Source organism: Balaenoptera acutorostrata, chromosome 9 (assembly GCF_949987535.1).
Source record: "Balaenoptera acutorostrata chromosome 9, mBalAcu1.1, whole genome shotgun sequence".
NCBI classification, from domain to species: Eukaryota; Metazoa; Chordata; class Mammalia; order Artiodactyla; family Balaenopteridae; genus Balaenoptera; species Balaenoptera acutorostrata.
Window position 1 is genome coordinate 98,707,261 of NC_080072.1, and position 15,669 is coordinate 98,722,929.

The window sequence follows — 15,669 nt, forward strand, 5'->3', positions numbered from 1 at the left end:
TTATTTTTGGCTGCGTTGGGTCTTTGTTGCTGTGCGTGGGCTTTCTCTAGCTGCGGCGAGTGGAGGCTACTCTTTTGTTGCGGTGCACAGGCTTCTCATTGCGGTGGCTTCTCTTGTTGCGGAGCGTGGGCTCTAGGCGCGCGGGCTTTAGTAGTTGTGGCACACGGGGTCAGCAGTTGTGGCTCACGTGCTCTAGAGCGCAGGCTCAGTAGTTGTGGTGCACGGGCTTAGTTGCTCCACAGCATCTGGGATCTTCCTGGACCAGGGCTTGAACCCGTGTCCCCTGCATTGGCAGGCGGATTCTTAACCACTGCGCCACCATGGAAGCCCTTGAAGGATGTTTTTACTCTTGTTTTTACAGAGTGGCTCATCATATGCTGCTATTTCGTATTCAGAGTAGCTGCTGAAAAGGGAAGCCTGCCAGCAGCCAAATGAAGATTATAGGAAACCCTGATAAAATCTTCTGGAGCCAGGGGAAGGGGGCAGGTCAACAGGACAGGAATGACCACAATAAGATACCATTTCACACCTACTAGGATGGCTAGAATAAAAAAGACGGACAATACCAAGTGTTGGCGAGGATGTGGAGAAATTGGAACTCTAATTCATTGCTGGTGGGATTGTAAAATGATTCAGCCACTCTGGAAAACAGTTCGGCAGTTCCTCAAAATATTAAAGTTTCCGTATGGCTCAGCAATCCCACTCCTACCTATATACACAAGACAACAATATACGTGCATGCAACAACTTGTACACGTTCATAGACACAGAACAGAAATGGAAACAAGTGGTAAATGGATAGACAAAATATGGTATGTCCATACAATGGAATATTATTCAGCCATAAAAAAGGGAATGAAGTAGTGACCAGGGTTTAAGAGCAGGGGAAATGAGGAGAGGAGTGACTACTAACGGGTATGGGATTTCTTTTTGTTTTGGTTTGGTTTTTGGCCCCACCTTGCAGCTTGTGGGATCTTAGTTCCCCCACCAGGGATTGAACACCGGGCCCACCGCTGTGAAAGTGCTGGGTCCTAACCACTGGACCTCCAGGGAATTCCCAAGGGGTTTCTTTTGGAATAATGAAAATGTTCTTAAATAGTGGTGATGGTTGTACAGCTCTGTGAATATACTAAAAGTCACTGAATTGTACAATTTAAAAGGGTGAATTTCATGGTAGGTAAATTATATCTTAATACAACTGTTATTGAAAAAAATAGGGCTGGTTGAAACCATAGCCATCCCTTTTAATAGGCAGTAAGTCAACTGTTCAAATACTAGCAAGGCTTCTACTCTCGGCCCCCTGGAGCTGGGGCCTGTGCTAGGCTAGTATCTTACTGTGACGTTGTGCTGTTTGGAATTCTCTGTTAACCAAAGTGAGAGCACTGTAGGGTCCGACTGCTTTGTAGAAGGCTCATCCAGTACCAGTAGGCCAAGGCTGTCAGGCTTTCCATCAGGACGTGGAACCTGGTTAGGAGAAAGGTAAGAAAGCAGAGAAAAAAAACATGGGAGGGATATAAAAAGGTACACTTGCTTCCAATAAGCTGAAGAGGAAGAACTCTTCTGGTTCATCATTATTTCTAGTATTAAAAAGCATGCCTGGGACTTCCCTGGTGGTGCAGTGGTTAAGAATCCGCCTGCCAATGCAGGGGACACGGGTTTGATCCCTGGTCTGGGAAGATCCCACATGCCACAGAGCAATTAAGCCCGTGCGCCACAACTACTAAGCCCGAGTGCCACAACTACTGAGGCCCAAGTGCCTAGAGCCCGTGCTCCGCAACAAGAAAAGCCACCGCAATGAGAAGCCCGCGCACCACAACGAAGAGTAGCCCCCGCTCGCCGCAACTAGAGAAAGCCCACGTGCAGCAGTGAAGACCCGAGGCAGCCAAAAATAAATAAATAAATAAGACAAAATGTTTTTTAAAAAAAAAGCATGCCTGTATATCATGCTGTACTAAAATACTACCTAGAAAAAAATACATGATCTATAGGGACCTTAAATATAAAGCTTAAGTCATGGATAATTAGGAGGCAGATATATGACAAATTTTTAACACCTAATGAGATAATCAATTACTACCTAATAGCAATGAGTATGGAGTTGAGAGCAAGTTAAGAACTCCAGTGAAATGAAGAATATATATTAAGGTAGCTATTGCTAGTCAGGGAAATTAGTGGAACTGTTAGAGTGATAGAGGGGTCAGAAGAAACACCTAAGGAGTCAGTTTTAGGATGTTCTGACTGTACCTTTAAGAATGCATCAATATCCCCGACAGCTGGGATAAAATCAGGAATGAAAGGTTTCAGTTTGTGGTCCAGGTCAATCAACTGAGGTGTATACCTAGGAGATATTGCCACGGGAAGGTGGAGACTGTCAGAGAAACTTACTTTATTATTCAGGCTGAAAAAACCTAAGGGGAATGGCCATGTTTCAGACTAGAGGAAGGAAAGGGCAAGGCAGGGCTGGGGGTTATGGTGGGAGGGCCTGGTACTCACCTACTGATGTACTGGAAGAGTTCCTTAATCTCAGGAGAAACTGGCAGATGCTCATAATCTGCAGGATCATAGGCCCTGGGGAAAGGAAAATGTGGTTCAAGGTAGCCAGAGAAGAACAGGGGTTGCTGAGCCCTGGTTCAGGCCGGGTGTTACTCTGGCCACAGGGCATATGACTCTGAACCTAGTTTCTGTTCCACCCACATCTGCCTTTTCTGAGCAGCTTGCAAGGTAACTTTAAAAATGATTATAATTAGCTCTCAGCTATCTCTGACAATGAAGAAGAACACAGCTACAGAAAATCCAAAACATAATTTTAAAAAATTTTGGAATGTAGCAGAAATTGTTTTCCCTTTTTTTTTTGAATGAAGGGGATGAAGAGAAAAGATGGAATGAGATCTTAATTTCTGACATGAAAATGGTTTACGCCACGAAAAAAAGCAATTTTTACAAAGATGTTTTTCAGTGTTATTTATAAAAGTAAAAAATTAGAAACAAAATGTCCAACACTTGAGAGATGGTTAGATATGTCAAGATGAATATTGCAGTTATTAAAAAATACTTGTATTAATACATGAAATGTATACAGTAAAAAAGTAGTAGAGTACATATTAATGACTATAATTAAGTAAAATGTAATGAATTGACAAAGTATATAAGTGACTAGGAGAGTTATTTAAGGTTCTTCTGGGAAGAGTTGCTTAACAAAAAAACTAAATAGGTTATATTTCCCCAGATTATAATTTATGGAAGCAGAATCATGAAGTAAACTGGGAAGCATGAAAAGTCAGTCTGGTATTAAACATTTGCCTAATTTACTTAGTGTCTACCTTCAGGTGGATAATTCAAAGGTAACTTTTTATTTTTATTAAACTACTTCATTGAATAAAGTATGCATGCACATGATAGGAAATAAAAGGTACAAAATGTATACAGTGGAAAGTTATGTCCCCTTCCACCCCTGTTCCCTTGCCATCAAGTTCCCCTCCCAAGAGTAATCAGTATTATTAGTTCCTAGGGTAGCCTAGAGATAGCTTATGTAATATTTGTTTTATACACATGGTAGCACAGCATAAAGACTTCTATACCTTTTTAAAATGTAACAATGTTCCTTGGAGATTGTTCTTTACAGTGCATAGAGTGCTGCCTCATACTTCTTAATGGCTAGAAAGAATTCTACTGATTGGCTACACCAGTAATTGTATTTTAAGTGAATGGGCTTTAGAATCTACTTTGATTAAAACCTGCAGGGGTGGGTCATGATTAATCTAGCACCAGAGCTGGAACATGGTGAGGAGAATTTTTACTGAAGCATCATGCAGGAACATTTTGCCTCAATACAGGGTTCTGGATGCACCTATTCTCTACCCGTCCTAAAAGGGTCTGAGCCTAAAATAGAAATGTTCCTGTGCATGTATGTTTTCCTTGCTAAACAGAAATGCTTTGGTATGTGTATAAATTTATCTTCTGTTCCCTAGAATGTGAACTCCTTGAAGTCAGAGACCATCAGTTAAACTGACTCAGCAAATCCTCGTAAAATCCCTGAGCCCACAGGTGTTTCCGATAGTGCAAGTGACATCACAGGATTCGGGCAGTAGAGCCGAAAAAGAAGGAAAACTCATTACACTGGGTTTCTGAGCATCTGCTAATCCTAAATAGAGGAGATCAAAAGAGCTGCTGTAATTTCACTTCTCACTGACGTCCTCCAGTCCAGTGTTTTGAAGGAGGCGTTTTCCTCCTTGGCAAGGGGGCTTTCCTCACCCTTCCAGAGGGGCCCCGTGCTCTTCATCATCATCATCGTCATCATCAGAATCAGTTTCAGATGAGTCATCATCGTCGTCATCATCGTCGTTTTCACTAAAGCCCCGCTGAGGCGTGAGCTGCGAGGTCTTCTTTTTCTCCTGAGATAGGGCAGGAGATAGAAAGGTCCAGGTAAGGAGAAATTTACTGTTCCTTTACCCAGTTCTCTCCTAGTGCTCTAACCAGAACCCTCCCTCCTGACACCAATTCACTGGAAAGAGAAGGAAGCACTCCCCAGAAGGGCCTCGAGAACCTTCTTCTGCTCCTCCTTAGCTACTAACTGAGTCCCCACTTTCTATAACCATGGTCTCTTCCTCTGCTCGAGGCTTGGGTATAAATTTTATCCAATACATATCTCTTTTACCTATTACTTAGGAGATTCTGAGAACTCTGCATAAACTTTATCCAGTCAGCTTCAACTCTAAAACTGAGGGACTTCTGAAGAAGAAAGCAACTCTAAATATAAGAGTTATTTTGGGAAGAAATGGGGAAAGATGAAGTAGGGAAGACACACTTTAGGGAATCTTAATACTCACAAAGATCACAGGGAGGAAATATAGTATTTAATTTGCAAGACTGCCCAGGGTAAGCTGCTTGTAACTATCAAAAGAAGAAAGTTCATAATCAACCCCGTGCCTGGATTCTGACCAGCAGTTCCGGAGGCTGTGGGTTTTCCCTTTCCATTCAATGGGTATCTGACCTATGCATGGCTCCCCTCCCTTCCCCCGTAAGCTAAATGCAATGACTGTACATTATATCTCAAGATAAGAGACTCTTCTGTCCTTGGCATTACGACCTACCTTTCTGGGCTTCTGGTTCTAGATGTACCACCCCACCCTCAAGCCGACGAGAAGGGGTGAGGTGGTGCTTGGGCTTGCCGGGGCAGTTGGGACAGGGTCCACGTCTTTGACTCTAGGGCCTGGAGCCTGTGGCATGCCCTCACTTAGGACCTAAAGGGTGGCCAATTGGCCCCCTTTAAAAGTAGGTTTTTCAAGCTTGGTTTCCATATGCCATATGGCTTACACTGAGGTTAAGAGATGATTGGTTCTAGTTTTTTAAATTATTTAACGTTTCTTTTACATTAAAGCAGCTACTGACATATAAAACTGTGACACATTACAGGACATCAAAAACTTCTTTGGGTTACATTCTCCTCTAAGCATAACACAGATTTATTATACATAGATAAAAATATATTTTAACTAATCTGTAACATGTGAGACTGATGACACAGTTGCAGAATATGCCTTATTGGTATACAACTGGTAAATATCTCCCACAGTGTTCTTTCCTAATTCAAAATCTGCCCAAATTATTCTTGGTCACATGGGAAGCAGTCTGGCAAGGGGAGATTTTTAGGAATATCGTCAGCTCAAAGATTATTCAAAAGTGGAGCCTATCTGCTGATTCTGGGTGCATATTAAATTGGAAAGATAAATGAGCCTTGAATATTGACTATATCATGATGAAAACTAGAAAAATTTAGGGTGAATATACAAAATTAGGAGGTCAATTTAGGAAAATTGTTCACTTTTCTTTTGTCTGCTTCTTCAAAGTAGTGCTTTGCAAAATCTCTGACCTATGGGAGAAGACTTTATATACCACAGACAAGATGCCAAAAAATTATTTTGTAGGTAAGATGTCAAACAGCACACTAGTCACAAAGTGGGGCTATCTTAAAACATTACCTTTTAGACTTTCTATGAAATCCGTCTCTGTTGCTACAGCTTTCTGCATTACTTCAAATATTCTCCTTCACCTGAGTTTTCAAAACGCCTGTTCTTGGAGGACGATTAAAACATAACCATTGGACCATGTGCTAAGCCTAAACACAGGGGCTGTTCGCCCACATGTGCAAATTTAAGGCCCTATCTGGCTAGAGCTGTAGGCGTCTTCTCATCTCGCTTTCAGAAACGGTGATTCTCTTGGTTCATAGAATAACACTAAAGTGACATCTGGGCCTTAAGACTTCAAAACTAAAGTCTCTTTCACAAAATACTAGCAGTATCACAACTGTTGACAGTGAACCAATGCCAGGATCAATCATTCCAAACTTTCTTTATCATAAGAATTACTTGGAGCGCTTGCTCAAAATATACATTTGCAGGCTTTTACCTTCAAGATTCTGATTAGGCAGTTCTAGGTGGGGACTGGAAATCTGTTTTTCTAAATTTAAAAAAAATTTTTATTTATTTACTTATTTATTTATTGGCCGTGCCACGCGGCATGTGAGATCTTAGTTCCCCGACCAGGGGATCAAACCCGTGCCCCCTGCAGTGGAAGCACAGAGTTCTAACCACTGGACCACCAGGGAATTCCTATCTGTTGTTTTTTTTAAATAAGTACCCCAGTTGATTATTATGACCAGAAAATTTTGTGAAACCCTGGCCTGTGTTATATGAAACTTCTCACCAGAACATCAGCTATAACAGTGAGCTTTATTCCTGAAGGAGAGTCAAAATCTTAATGCTCTTGGCTCTTGACTGTCCTCCATGAGCTCAAAGGAACCCAATCACTGGAGGTGAGTATTTAAGAAATGTTTGCTACTGAACTAGTGTCATTTCAAACTAACTACTAAAAATTCAAAGCAGAAGTTTCACAAGAAGCGGTGGGTTATACTGCACCTTGTTGTTTTCCTCTTCGTACTCCTCACTGCTGTTGTCAGCCATAGTCTTGTTAGGAAGACGGGTGGAACGACGAAGTCCTTGGAAGAAAAGTTTTCCCTTTAGGTTATTGTATTTTGGGTGTTTTTTAAAAATATTTATTTGGTTGCGCAGGGTCTTAGTTGTGGCAGGCGGGCTCCTTAGTTGTGGCATGCAAACTCTTAGTGGCGACATGCATGTGGGATCTAGTTCCCCGACCAGGGATCGAACCCAGGCCCCCTGCATTGGGAGCGTGGAGTCTTAACCACTGTGCCACCAGGGAAGTCCCTAGGTTATTGTTAAAATGATTTTCAAAGGCAGATATTTTTCGTTTATATTTTATGCTTTAACCATTTTATGGAACAGGGTTTGTAAGAATATCTAGCTGAAAGACAGGAAACTGAATTCTAGTCATGGCTCTGTCAATTCAATTCGAGATATACTTACTAAGTGTTACTATGCTTAAGGCATTAGGTTAGACATTATACTGATTATCTGACATTACATAAATAGCATAAAATCTGCCCTTAGTTTACATATTGGTGAAATGAGGTTAGTAATTAGTAAAGCAAAAGTAGTGCTGGGGGCTTCCCTGGTGGCGCAGTGGTTGAGAATCTGCCTGCCAATGCAGGGGACACGGGTTCGAGCCCTGGTCTGGGAAGATCCCACATGCCGTGGAGCAACTAAGCCCGTGAGCCACAATTACTGAGCCTGCGCGTCCGGAGCCTGTGCTCTGCAACAAGAGAGGCTGCGATAGTGAGAGGCCCGCGCACTGCCATGAAGAGTGGTCCCCATTTGCCGCAACTAGAGAAAGCCCTCGCACAGAAACGAAGACCCAACCCAGCCATAAATAATAAATAAATAAATAAATAATTAAAAAAAAAAAAAAAGGAGTGCTGGATTTATAGTCAGAAGACTGGGTTTATAGGACAACTCTATCAGGTGGACAAAATGACTTAACCTCTCTGAGTCTCAGTATTCCCACTTCTAAATGGGGTCAGTAATATTTCTCAGTCAGGATTGTTGTAAGGATCAACTGAAAAAAATTTTATGTGGAAGGAAATGACCTAGTTCCTGGCAAATAGTAGTCACAAATATGAATCTCAATCAGTGTCTATAAGATAAAAGCAATAAAATATTCTGAACAATTAAAAGCATAACCAGATGTAAGATTATTAACTGGCATGAAAACATGTTCAATGATTTCTAAGTCAAATGAATGCCCACTAAACACCATTTTTCTGCCTTTTAAATTGCCTAAACTGAAAACAAATTATAATGTCCACAGGTGGCAAGATTATAAATGTGCTCAAGTCAAAAACCTGGGTGTCAGGGGACTCCCCTGGTGGTCCAGTGGGTAAGACTCCGAGCTCCCAGTACACAGGGCCCCAGTTCAATGCCCGGTCAGGGAACTAGATCCCGCATGCTGCAACTAAGAAGCCTGCATGCAGCAGCTAAAAGTTCGCATGCTGCAACTAAGACCCAGCGCAGCCAAAACAAACAAACAAATAAATAAACATTAAAAAACAAAAACAAAAAACCTGGGTGTCAGATAACCAACAAGGACCTACTATATAGCACAGGGAACTATACTCAGTATTTTCTAATAACCTATAAGGGAAAAGAATCTGAAAAAGAATATATAAATAAATAAATAAATAAATAAAACCAAATTACTGTGCTATACATCTGAAAGTAACACAACATTGTAAATCAACTATACTTCAATAAATAAATAAATAAATATGTATGACAGGCATTAAAAAATTAAAAATTAAGTAAAAATTAAAAACAAAAAAATAAGTAGGTCAATGACCTGGTTAAAAAAAAACAAACACCTGGGTGTCTAGGTGTGTCTGGGTGTCTTTCCATACACTGAAAGACTGAAAGCAGGGACTCAAACAGATACTTGTACACCAATGTTCATAGCAGCATATTCACAATTGCCAAAAGGTGGAAACCACCCAAGTGTCCATCGACAGACAAATGGATAAACAAAATGTGGTTATACAAACAATGGAATATTATTCAGCCATAAAAAGGAAGGAAATTCTAACACATGCTACAGCATGAATGAACCTTGAAAACATTAAGCTACGTGAAATAAGCCAGATAGGAAAGGACAAACACTGTATAATTCTGCTTATGCAGTACCTACAATAGGTAAATTCATAGAGGCAAGGTAGAATAGAGGTTACCAGCAGCTGGGGGTGGGGGGGAGGGGAGGGGAATGGAGAGTTATTGTTTAACAATAACCCTGTTCAGGATGATGAAAAAGTTCTGGAAATAGAGAGTAGAGATACTTACGCGACAACACGAATGTACTTAATGCTACTGAATTGTACACTTCGAAATGGTTAAAATGGTAAATTTTATATTAGGCAAGTTTACCACAATAAACAAACAACCCTGGATGTCATCCTTGATTCCTAACTCAAGAGCTAAATCCAATCCATCAGCAAGTCTTAGTGATTCTACTACAACAATACCTCTAGCATTTGCCAATTCTCTCTATTCTCAACTTCCTCCCCACATCCAAGCCACTATCACCTCAACTCAGCCATGGTGACAGTCCTTCTAACTGGCTCCTTGCTTTCACCTTTGCACCTTTCAATCCATGCCATGCATAACAGCAGTATGGCCTCTAAAGCCCTGCTTGTTATACCTCCTGACTACCTCTGAGGTTACTCTCTCCTACCATATGCTGGTCTCTTTCAAGTCCTCAAACTAACCCAAGTTCTTTCTGGCCTCAGGGCCTTTTCACATTTCACTAGCTGCTCCCTCTTCCTGGCCTACTTTTCCTCTGTGTCTAAATCCTTCTCACCTTTCAGTTTCAACCATCACCTCCTTAGGTCTTCCCTGACCCCTCCATCAAAAGTAGATCCCACTCCTCACCAATATTCTCCATAACATCAAACTCTTTGCTTCCATCAATGCACTTAACACATTTGTAATTGTGTTTCTTTATTCATTTGGCATCTGTCTCCCATAATTACAGGCATCAGGATGGCAGGGTCAATGTCTCTTTTAATACTGTATACCTGGGAATTCCCTGGCGGTCCAGTGGTTAAGACTCCGAGCTCTCCCTGCCGAAGACCTGGGTTCTTTCCCTGGTCGGGAAACTCAAATCCCACAAGCCACGCAGCACGGCCAAAACAAAGAAACAAACAAAAAACTGTATACCTAGTGCCAAGCATAAGGCTGACAGATAATAGGCATTCAAAAAATGTTTGTTGAACAAATGATGGTGTCAAGTCCTCTAAAAATATTCTGTTGAGGTTTCAATTGGAATTGCAGGTTAAGGATAGGTAACTGAAGCATCTTCAGAACTGAGCAAAAGAGTTTTGATAAATTAAACAAACAAACATGAACCCCCGGCAGACTGTGGGCAGAACAGTATCATGAAGTAAATGGCGATGGGGAACACTGGTTAGGTTGATGGAAGATCCTGCAATCTGGGTGGCTGTGTTTTCTCCCCCCTTAACTAGTTGGAAAACAGAAGCAATGGCAAGTAACTTGACTCTGAAAGCCAACATCTGCTAACAGAAAATAGAAAATTCTTGGGGACAATCATGAATCCATCCTGCAACCCTCAAGGCGGTACCTACCAGGGTCAAACGTATTCTCCATGTGGTAATAGACAATTGTTTTGTTTCTGTTTCTAAGAAAGTACGGCTAAGTTCTAAGCTACATGTCATTCACGCGAGATCAACAGTTTTGATTCTCATGGTTTATTTGGAGATGACTTTTTTTTTTTTTTACAAATTTTGGTTTGTTTTTAATAACCGCTGACTTACAAATGCAAAACAAACAAAACAAAGAGAAAAACAAAAAAAAAACCATTTCTCTTCTTTCCTCTTCATGCCTCTCTTACCTTTGTGTCTTGTGGTTGGAGCATAAATACTCACAACCTCTTCAGAGTCATTAATCTCTAGACGCTCATCATATGTCTGGTTTTCAACGATCTTGGTCTAAGCAAAAGGAAATATGATTACAGGGCTCCTATCACGGGACATTAAGCACTCTGTGGGGAGGTGGATTCCAAACCAGCATTGGTTCCTCTTCCTTACCCAAGACACCAGTTTTACCTGAAACCTTCACCCCCCCCAATTCAAACTTTCCTTAAGGCTTCTTGGCCCCAGGTCAAGCAGTTAAGTCATTCTGCTGCAGCCCGTATTTAGGAACTGCTGGCAGGCTGGCTGAGGAACGAGGGAATCGTGGAGAGAAACGACAGCCAACTTCTGCAGCAGCTCCCCAAAGCTGTAAGATACCCGCGCAAGGGCAAAACAGTATTCGTCTGTAGATAATGGCTGTCTCCTCCGGTTCGATCAGTTTCGCAAGGCGGCTGGAGTTTCTCAGGGGAGGCTGTAGAGGCTCTAGAAAGAGTTCTGTCTCTGGGGTAACCAGGGAGGGAGGGGCGTTCCCCGAAGAGAGGGTAAACTCCAGTCTCTTGGTCCCACCCAATAATCCCGAAAGCATCACCCTCACCCCCACCACACCACCCCCGTCTTGTATGTCGGATCCCACTTAAGTTTCTTGGGGAGTAAAGGAAGCAGGATGGTTGGTGATGGCGTGAAGGAAGGGGGGAAAGAACAGTTGTCAAGAAGATGGGAAGAGGTGGAGGGGAGATGGGAGAGGGAAGGGGAGTCCTTTCTATTCCTCTACAGAGGGAGAAAGAGAGTTCTCTTTCTGCTAGGGTAAGTACGAATTACCTGTAGCCCCTCTGAATCCGTCTCCTCTATGTGGAAAGAACCCCAGCCTAGGGCTGGGGTCTCACTTCAATCTCAGGCCAGGCCACTTCTACTTGGAAGAAGACCAAGGGCTTCTACTCGGAGCAACCGGCCTGTTGTCAGTCGCTAAGCAAAAAAAAAAAAAAAAAAAAAAGAAAGAAAAAATCGCGAGACTTTCTTTCACTCTCGTGAGACCTTCTCCACTCGCGCGTTAAGTCTCTTCCAGCATTGAAGGATCCAGGGAGGATCTAGAGGGGCTCGGATCCTGTTTGTCTAGGGTTTCAATAAATTTGTCTGTGGCGGCATCTAGCGGCCGGGGGCGGCAAAGCTGACGGATGAATTTCGGTTCGCATAGAGTTAGCCTTCCAATCGGGAAATATGGTGTGCCTGTCTCCCCCAGGACAAGGAGCACTGGGTATGTAATTCCTACTAAGTCAGTCCAATCAGACTTTAGGCAAACTCGGGAGTTTAGCTAAATTCCCAGGACACTTTGTACGACCTTTTATAGTATTTATATTACATTATAGCCCTTCCCCTCCACTGTGTCCCATTGCATGGGACATAACTTATATAGTACTATCAGATTATTCATTATCTGAGATTCAGGTTTAACCCATTCTCCAGCATTTTTTAAAAACATCTTTATTGGAGTATAACTGCTTTACAATGGTGTGTTAATTTCTGCTTTATAACAAAGTGAATCAGCTATACATATACATATATCCCCATATCTCCTCACTCTTGCATCTCCCTCCCACCCTCCCTATCCCACCCCTCTAGGTGGTCACAAAGCACCAAGCTGATCTCCCTGTGCTATGTGGCTGCTTCCTTCTCCTGAGTTTTTATTTGCTAAAGAAGACTGTGGGCTTCTTTAGGGCAGGGTCTGTGTCTAATTAGTTTTTAAGCTTTTCACAGCCCAGTGCATTGCCTAAATCAGGCACTTTCAAAATGCTCATTGTGTGGATGAATGAAGGAATGAATGAATGAAGATATAAGGAACAAATATTTCAAAACTACAGACATAGTTAATTTGGGGAGTCAGAAGGAGAGAAACAAAGAAAAGAATTTTGGAAATTTGATCATGAAAACCTGCCAGAGGAAAGTGAAAAGTGGCTTTAAAAAGGGAAATCAGGGCTTCCCTGGTGGCGCAGTGGTTAAGAATCCACCTGCTAATGCAGGGGACACGGGTTCGAGCCCTGGTCCGGGAAGATCCCACATAAAAAAAATTTTTTTAAAAAAGGGAAATCAGAGACACCTCTTCTGAGACACTTCTGGTTAAAAGGGAAATGCAAAACATTAAAAAATATTTTGTCATGTTACTGCTAACAATAATGGATATGTATTGTTGAGCATTTAGTATGTAGGAGCACTTAAGAGTAGATAATCTTATTTATTAATATGTAATCTAACTTCATAACTTTGAGATAGATGTTACTGCCAATATACAGATTAGGTAACTGAGGTTTAGGAGAGTTAAAGTAACTTGCCTAAAGTCACCCAGGCAGTAAGTGCAGAAAATGGGAGTCACACACAGGTCAGTCTAATTCCCAAGTCTCTGCTTTTAACCACTGTGACATACTGCCTCTAAGGCACTCCTCACGAAGCATGCTTGCAGGGGTGCTTTTCTTCTGCAGTTTAATTCAGCTAATTTCATATTTCCAAAGAATCAGTATCAATTGGTCTTTGCTGAACTTTGGTGGTCCATATTGAAGGCCCCTGGAAGTTGCCATAATAAAGCAATAATTCCAGGCAGAATTTTTACTTTTTTAAATTAAGAATTTGTTCATTTTTTTAGACTCACAGACATAGAGAACAGACTTGTGGTTGCCAAGGGGGAGGAGGGTAGAGGAGGTATGGATTCGGAGTTTGGGATTAGCAGATGCAAACTATTATATATAGAATGAAGAAACAACAAGGTCCTACTTACAGCACAGGGAACTATATTAAATATCTTGTAATAAACCACAGTGGAAAAGAATATGAAAAAGAATATATATATATATATATATATATATATATACACATATATAACTGAATCACTTTGTTGTAGACCAGAAACTAACACAACATTGTATGTCAACTATACTTCAATAAAATAAATTTTAAAAAGAATTTGTTCATCTTTTTAAAAAATGTGTGTTTTTAATAACAAAAATAAACAATACGGTTTGATATATATCCTTCCAGACATGTAAAGTTTAAAAGTTTTCGAGCTTCATAAAGATTCTACTAGAAAGCCATTGGAAATGGAATTGAAATGAGTAAGAGGGAGAATTCTATAATGCAGTGCTCAAGGGTACAGGTTGTGAAGTTGAGCAGCCTTTGTTTGAATCCTGGCTTTGCTGCTTTCTAGCCCTGACACCTGTGGTAAAATGGTTTTCCTCTCTGTACCTTGGTTTCCCCACCTGCAAAAGGGAGGTATTAATGGTACTTACCTCAGAGAATTCTTGTGAGGATTAAGTAAAATAATCTGGGGGACTTCCCTGGTGGCGCAGTGGATAAGACTCCGTGCTCCCAATGCAGGGGTCCCAGCTTTGATCCCTGGTCACGGAACTAGATCCCACATGCATGCCGCAACTAAGGAGCCCACATGCTGCAACTAAGACCCTGTGCAACCAAAAAAAAGTAAAATAATCTGTGTGAAGAATTTAAAGTAACGCTTGGTACATTGTAAGTGTTCAATAAACATTAAGGAGTACACAGGAGATATAGAGAGGCAGTGTGACATACTGAGAAAAGCTGAGTTTGAATCCTGGCTCTACCACTTGCTGGCTGTATGAATTTGGGCAAATGCTTAACTTTTTTGATCCTCAGTGTCCTTATCTGAATTGCTGTGTATAAGGATTAGAGATAATATGTGTAAAGTACCTGACATAAAATAAACACTCAATAAAAGATTGCTGTTTATCCATTATTGCAGCAATAAAGGATAAATAGTTGAGCCACTAACATGGGATAAAATAATATGGGGAAGAACTGCTGAATCACTTATAATCTGAAAAGTCTGACATTTGGCATGGAAGAATACCCATACAATCAGAAGACCAGATTTGAATCTTCTTTCCATTATAGAACTAGAACTTTGGGTACATTTCTTAAACTTGTCATCATTTTCTTCATTTACAAAATGGACACAAGCACAGTAACTGCCCTGCTTCCTACACATTTTTTTGAAAAAAAGATATAATTTACCATAAAAACCATAAAAAGCCACCCTTTTAAAGTGTACAATTCAGTGGTTTTTAGTATTTCACAAGGTTGTGTAACCACCACTTCTATCTAATTCCAGAACATTTTCATCACTCCAAAAAACAAAACTAATTCCCTATTTCTCCCCTCCCCCAGTCCCTTGCAGCCCTACTTCTTGTCTCTATGGATTTGTCTACTCTAGATGTTTCATATAAATGGAGTCATACAAAATGTGGTCTTTTGTGACTGGCATTTTTTACTTAACGACATAATATTTTCAAGGTTCATCCATGTTGTATCATATATCAATACTTTATTCCTTTTTGTGACTAATAGTTCATTATGTAGATATACTACATTTTGTTATGGACACTTGGAATGTTTCCATTTTTTGGCCATTATGAATAATGCTTGTATGAACATTAGTGTACAAATCTGTGTGTGAATGTATGCTTTTAATTCTCTTGGGTATACACCTAGGAGTGGAATTGCTGGGTCACATGGTGACTCTATGTTTAACTTTTTGAGGAACTGCCAAACTGCTTCCCAAAGCAGCTGCACTAGTTCACGCTCCCACCAACAGTGTATGAGGGTTCTAATTTCTCCACATTCTCACCAACACTTATTATTGGGTATGAAGCAGGGTTTTGATTTGCAGTTCCCTAAGGATTAAAGATGTTGAGCATCTTTTTATGTGCTTATTAGTCATTTGTATATCTTCTTTAGAGAAATGGCTATTTTGGCCATTTTAAAATTGGATTTTTTGTCTTTCCATTGTTAAATTTTAAGAGTTCTTTATATATTCTGGCTACTAGTCC

At 40.9% G+C, this 15,669-nt stretch overlaps 2 protein-coding genes across 2 annotated transcripts in view; one reads left to right on the top strand and one right to left on the bottom strand.

Moving 5' to 3' along the window:
- Positions 1 to 4,057, top strand: part of TMEM25 (transmembrane protein 25) — a 21,161-nt gene extending 17,104 nt beyond the window's left edge. The window contains exon 8 of the mRNA XM_057552855.1: positions 3,969 to 4,057. Within this exon, the coding sequence (XP_057408838.1) occupies positions 3,969 to 4,009 (41 nt within the window). The 3' untranslated portion in view covers positions 4,010 to 4,057. The remainder of the gene's footprint in view (positions 1 to 3,968) is intronic.
- Positions 1 to 11,797, bottom strand: part of IFT46 (intraflagellar transport 46) — a 16,672-nt gene extending 4,875 nt beyond the window's left edge. Inside the window, exons 1-7 of the mRNA XM_057552858.1 lie at positions 11,645 to 11,797; positions 10,807 to 10,903; positions 6,915 to 6,994; positions 4,252 to 4,391; positions 2,494 to 2,568; positions 2,245 to 2,338; positions 1,336 to 1,464 (exon numbers count right to left, since the gene is read on the bottom strand). Of these exons, the coding sequence (XP_057408841.1) occupies positions 1,336 to 1,464; positions 2,245 to 2,338; positions 2,494 to 2,568; positions 4,252 to 4,391; positions 6,915 to 6,959 (483 nt within the window). The 5' untranslated portion in view covers positions 6,960 to 6,994; positions 10,807 to 10,903; positions 11,645 to 11,797. The remainder of the gene's footprint in view (positions 1 to 1,335; positions 1,465 to 2,244; positions 2,339 to 2,493; positions 2,569 to 4,251; positions 4,392 to 6,914; positions 6,995 to 10,806; positions 10,904 to 11,644) is intronic.
- Between the last annotated feature and the right edge of the window lie 3,872 nt (positions 11,798 to 15,669).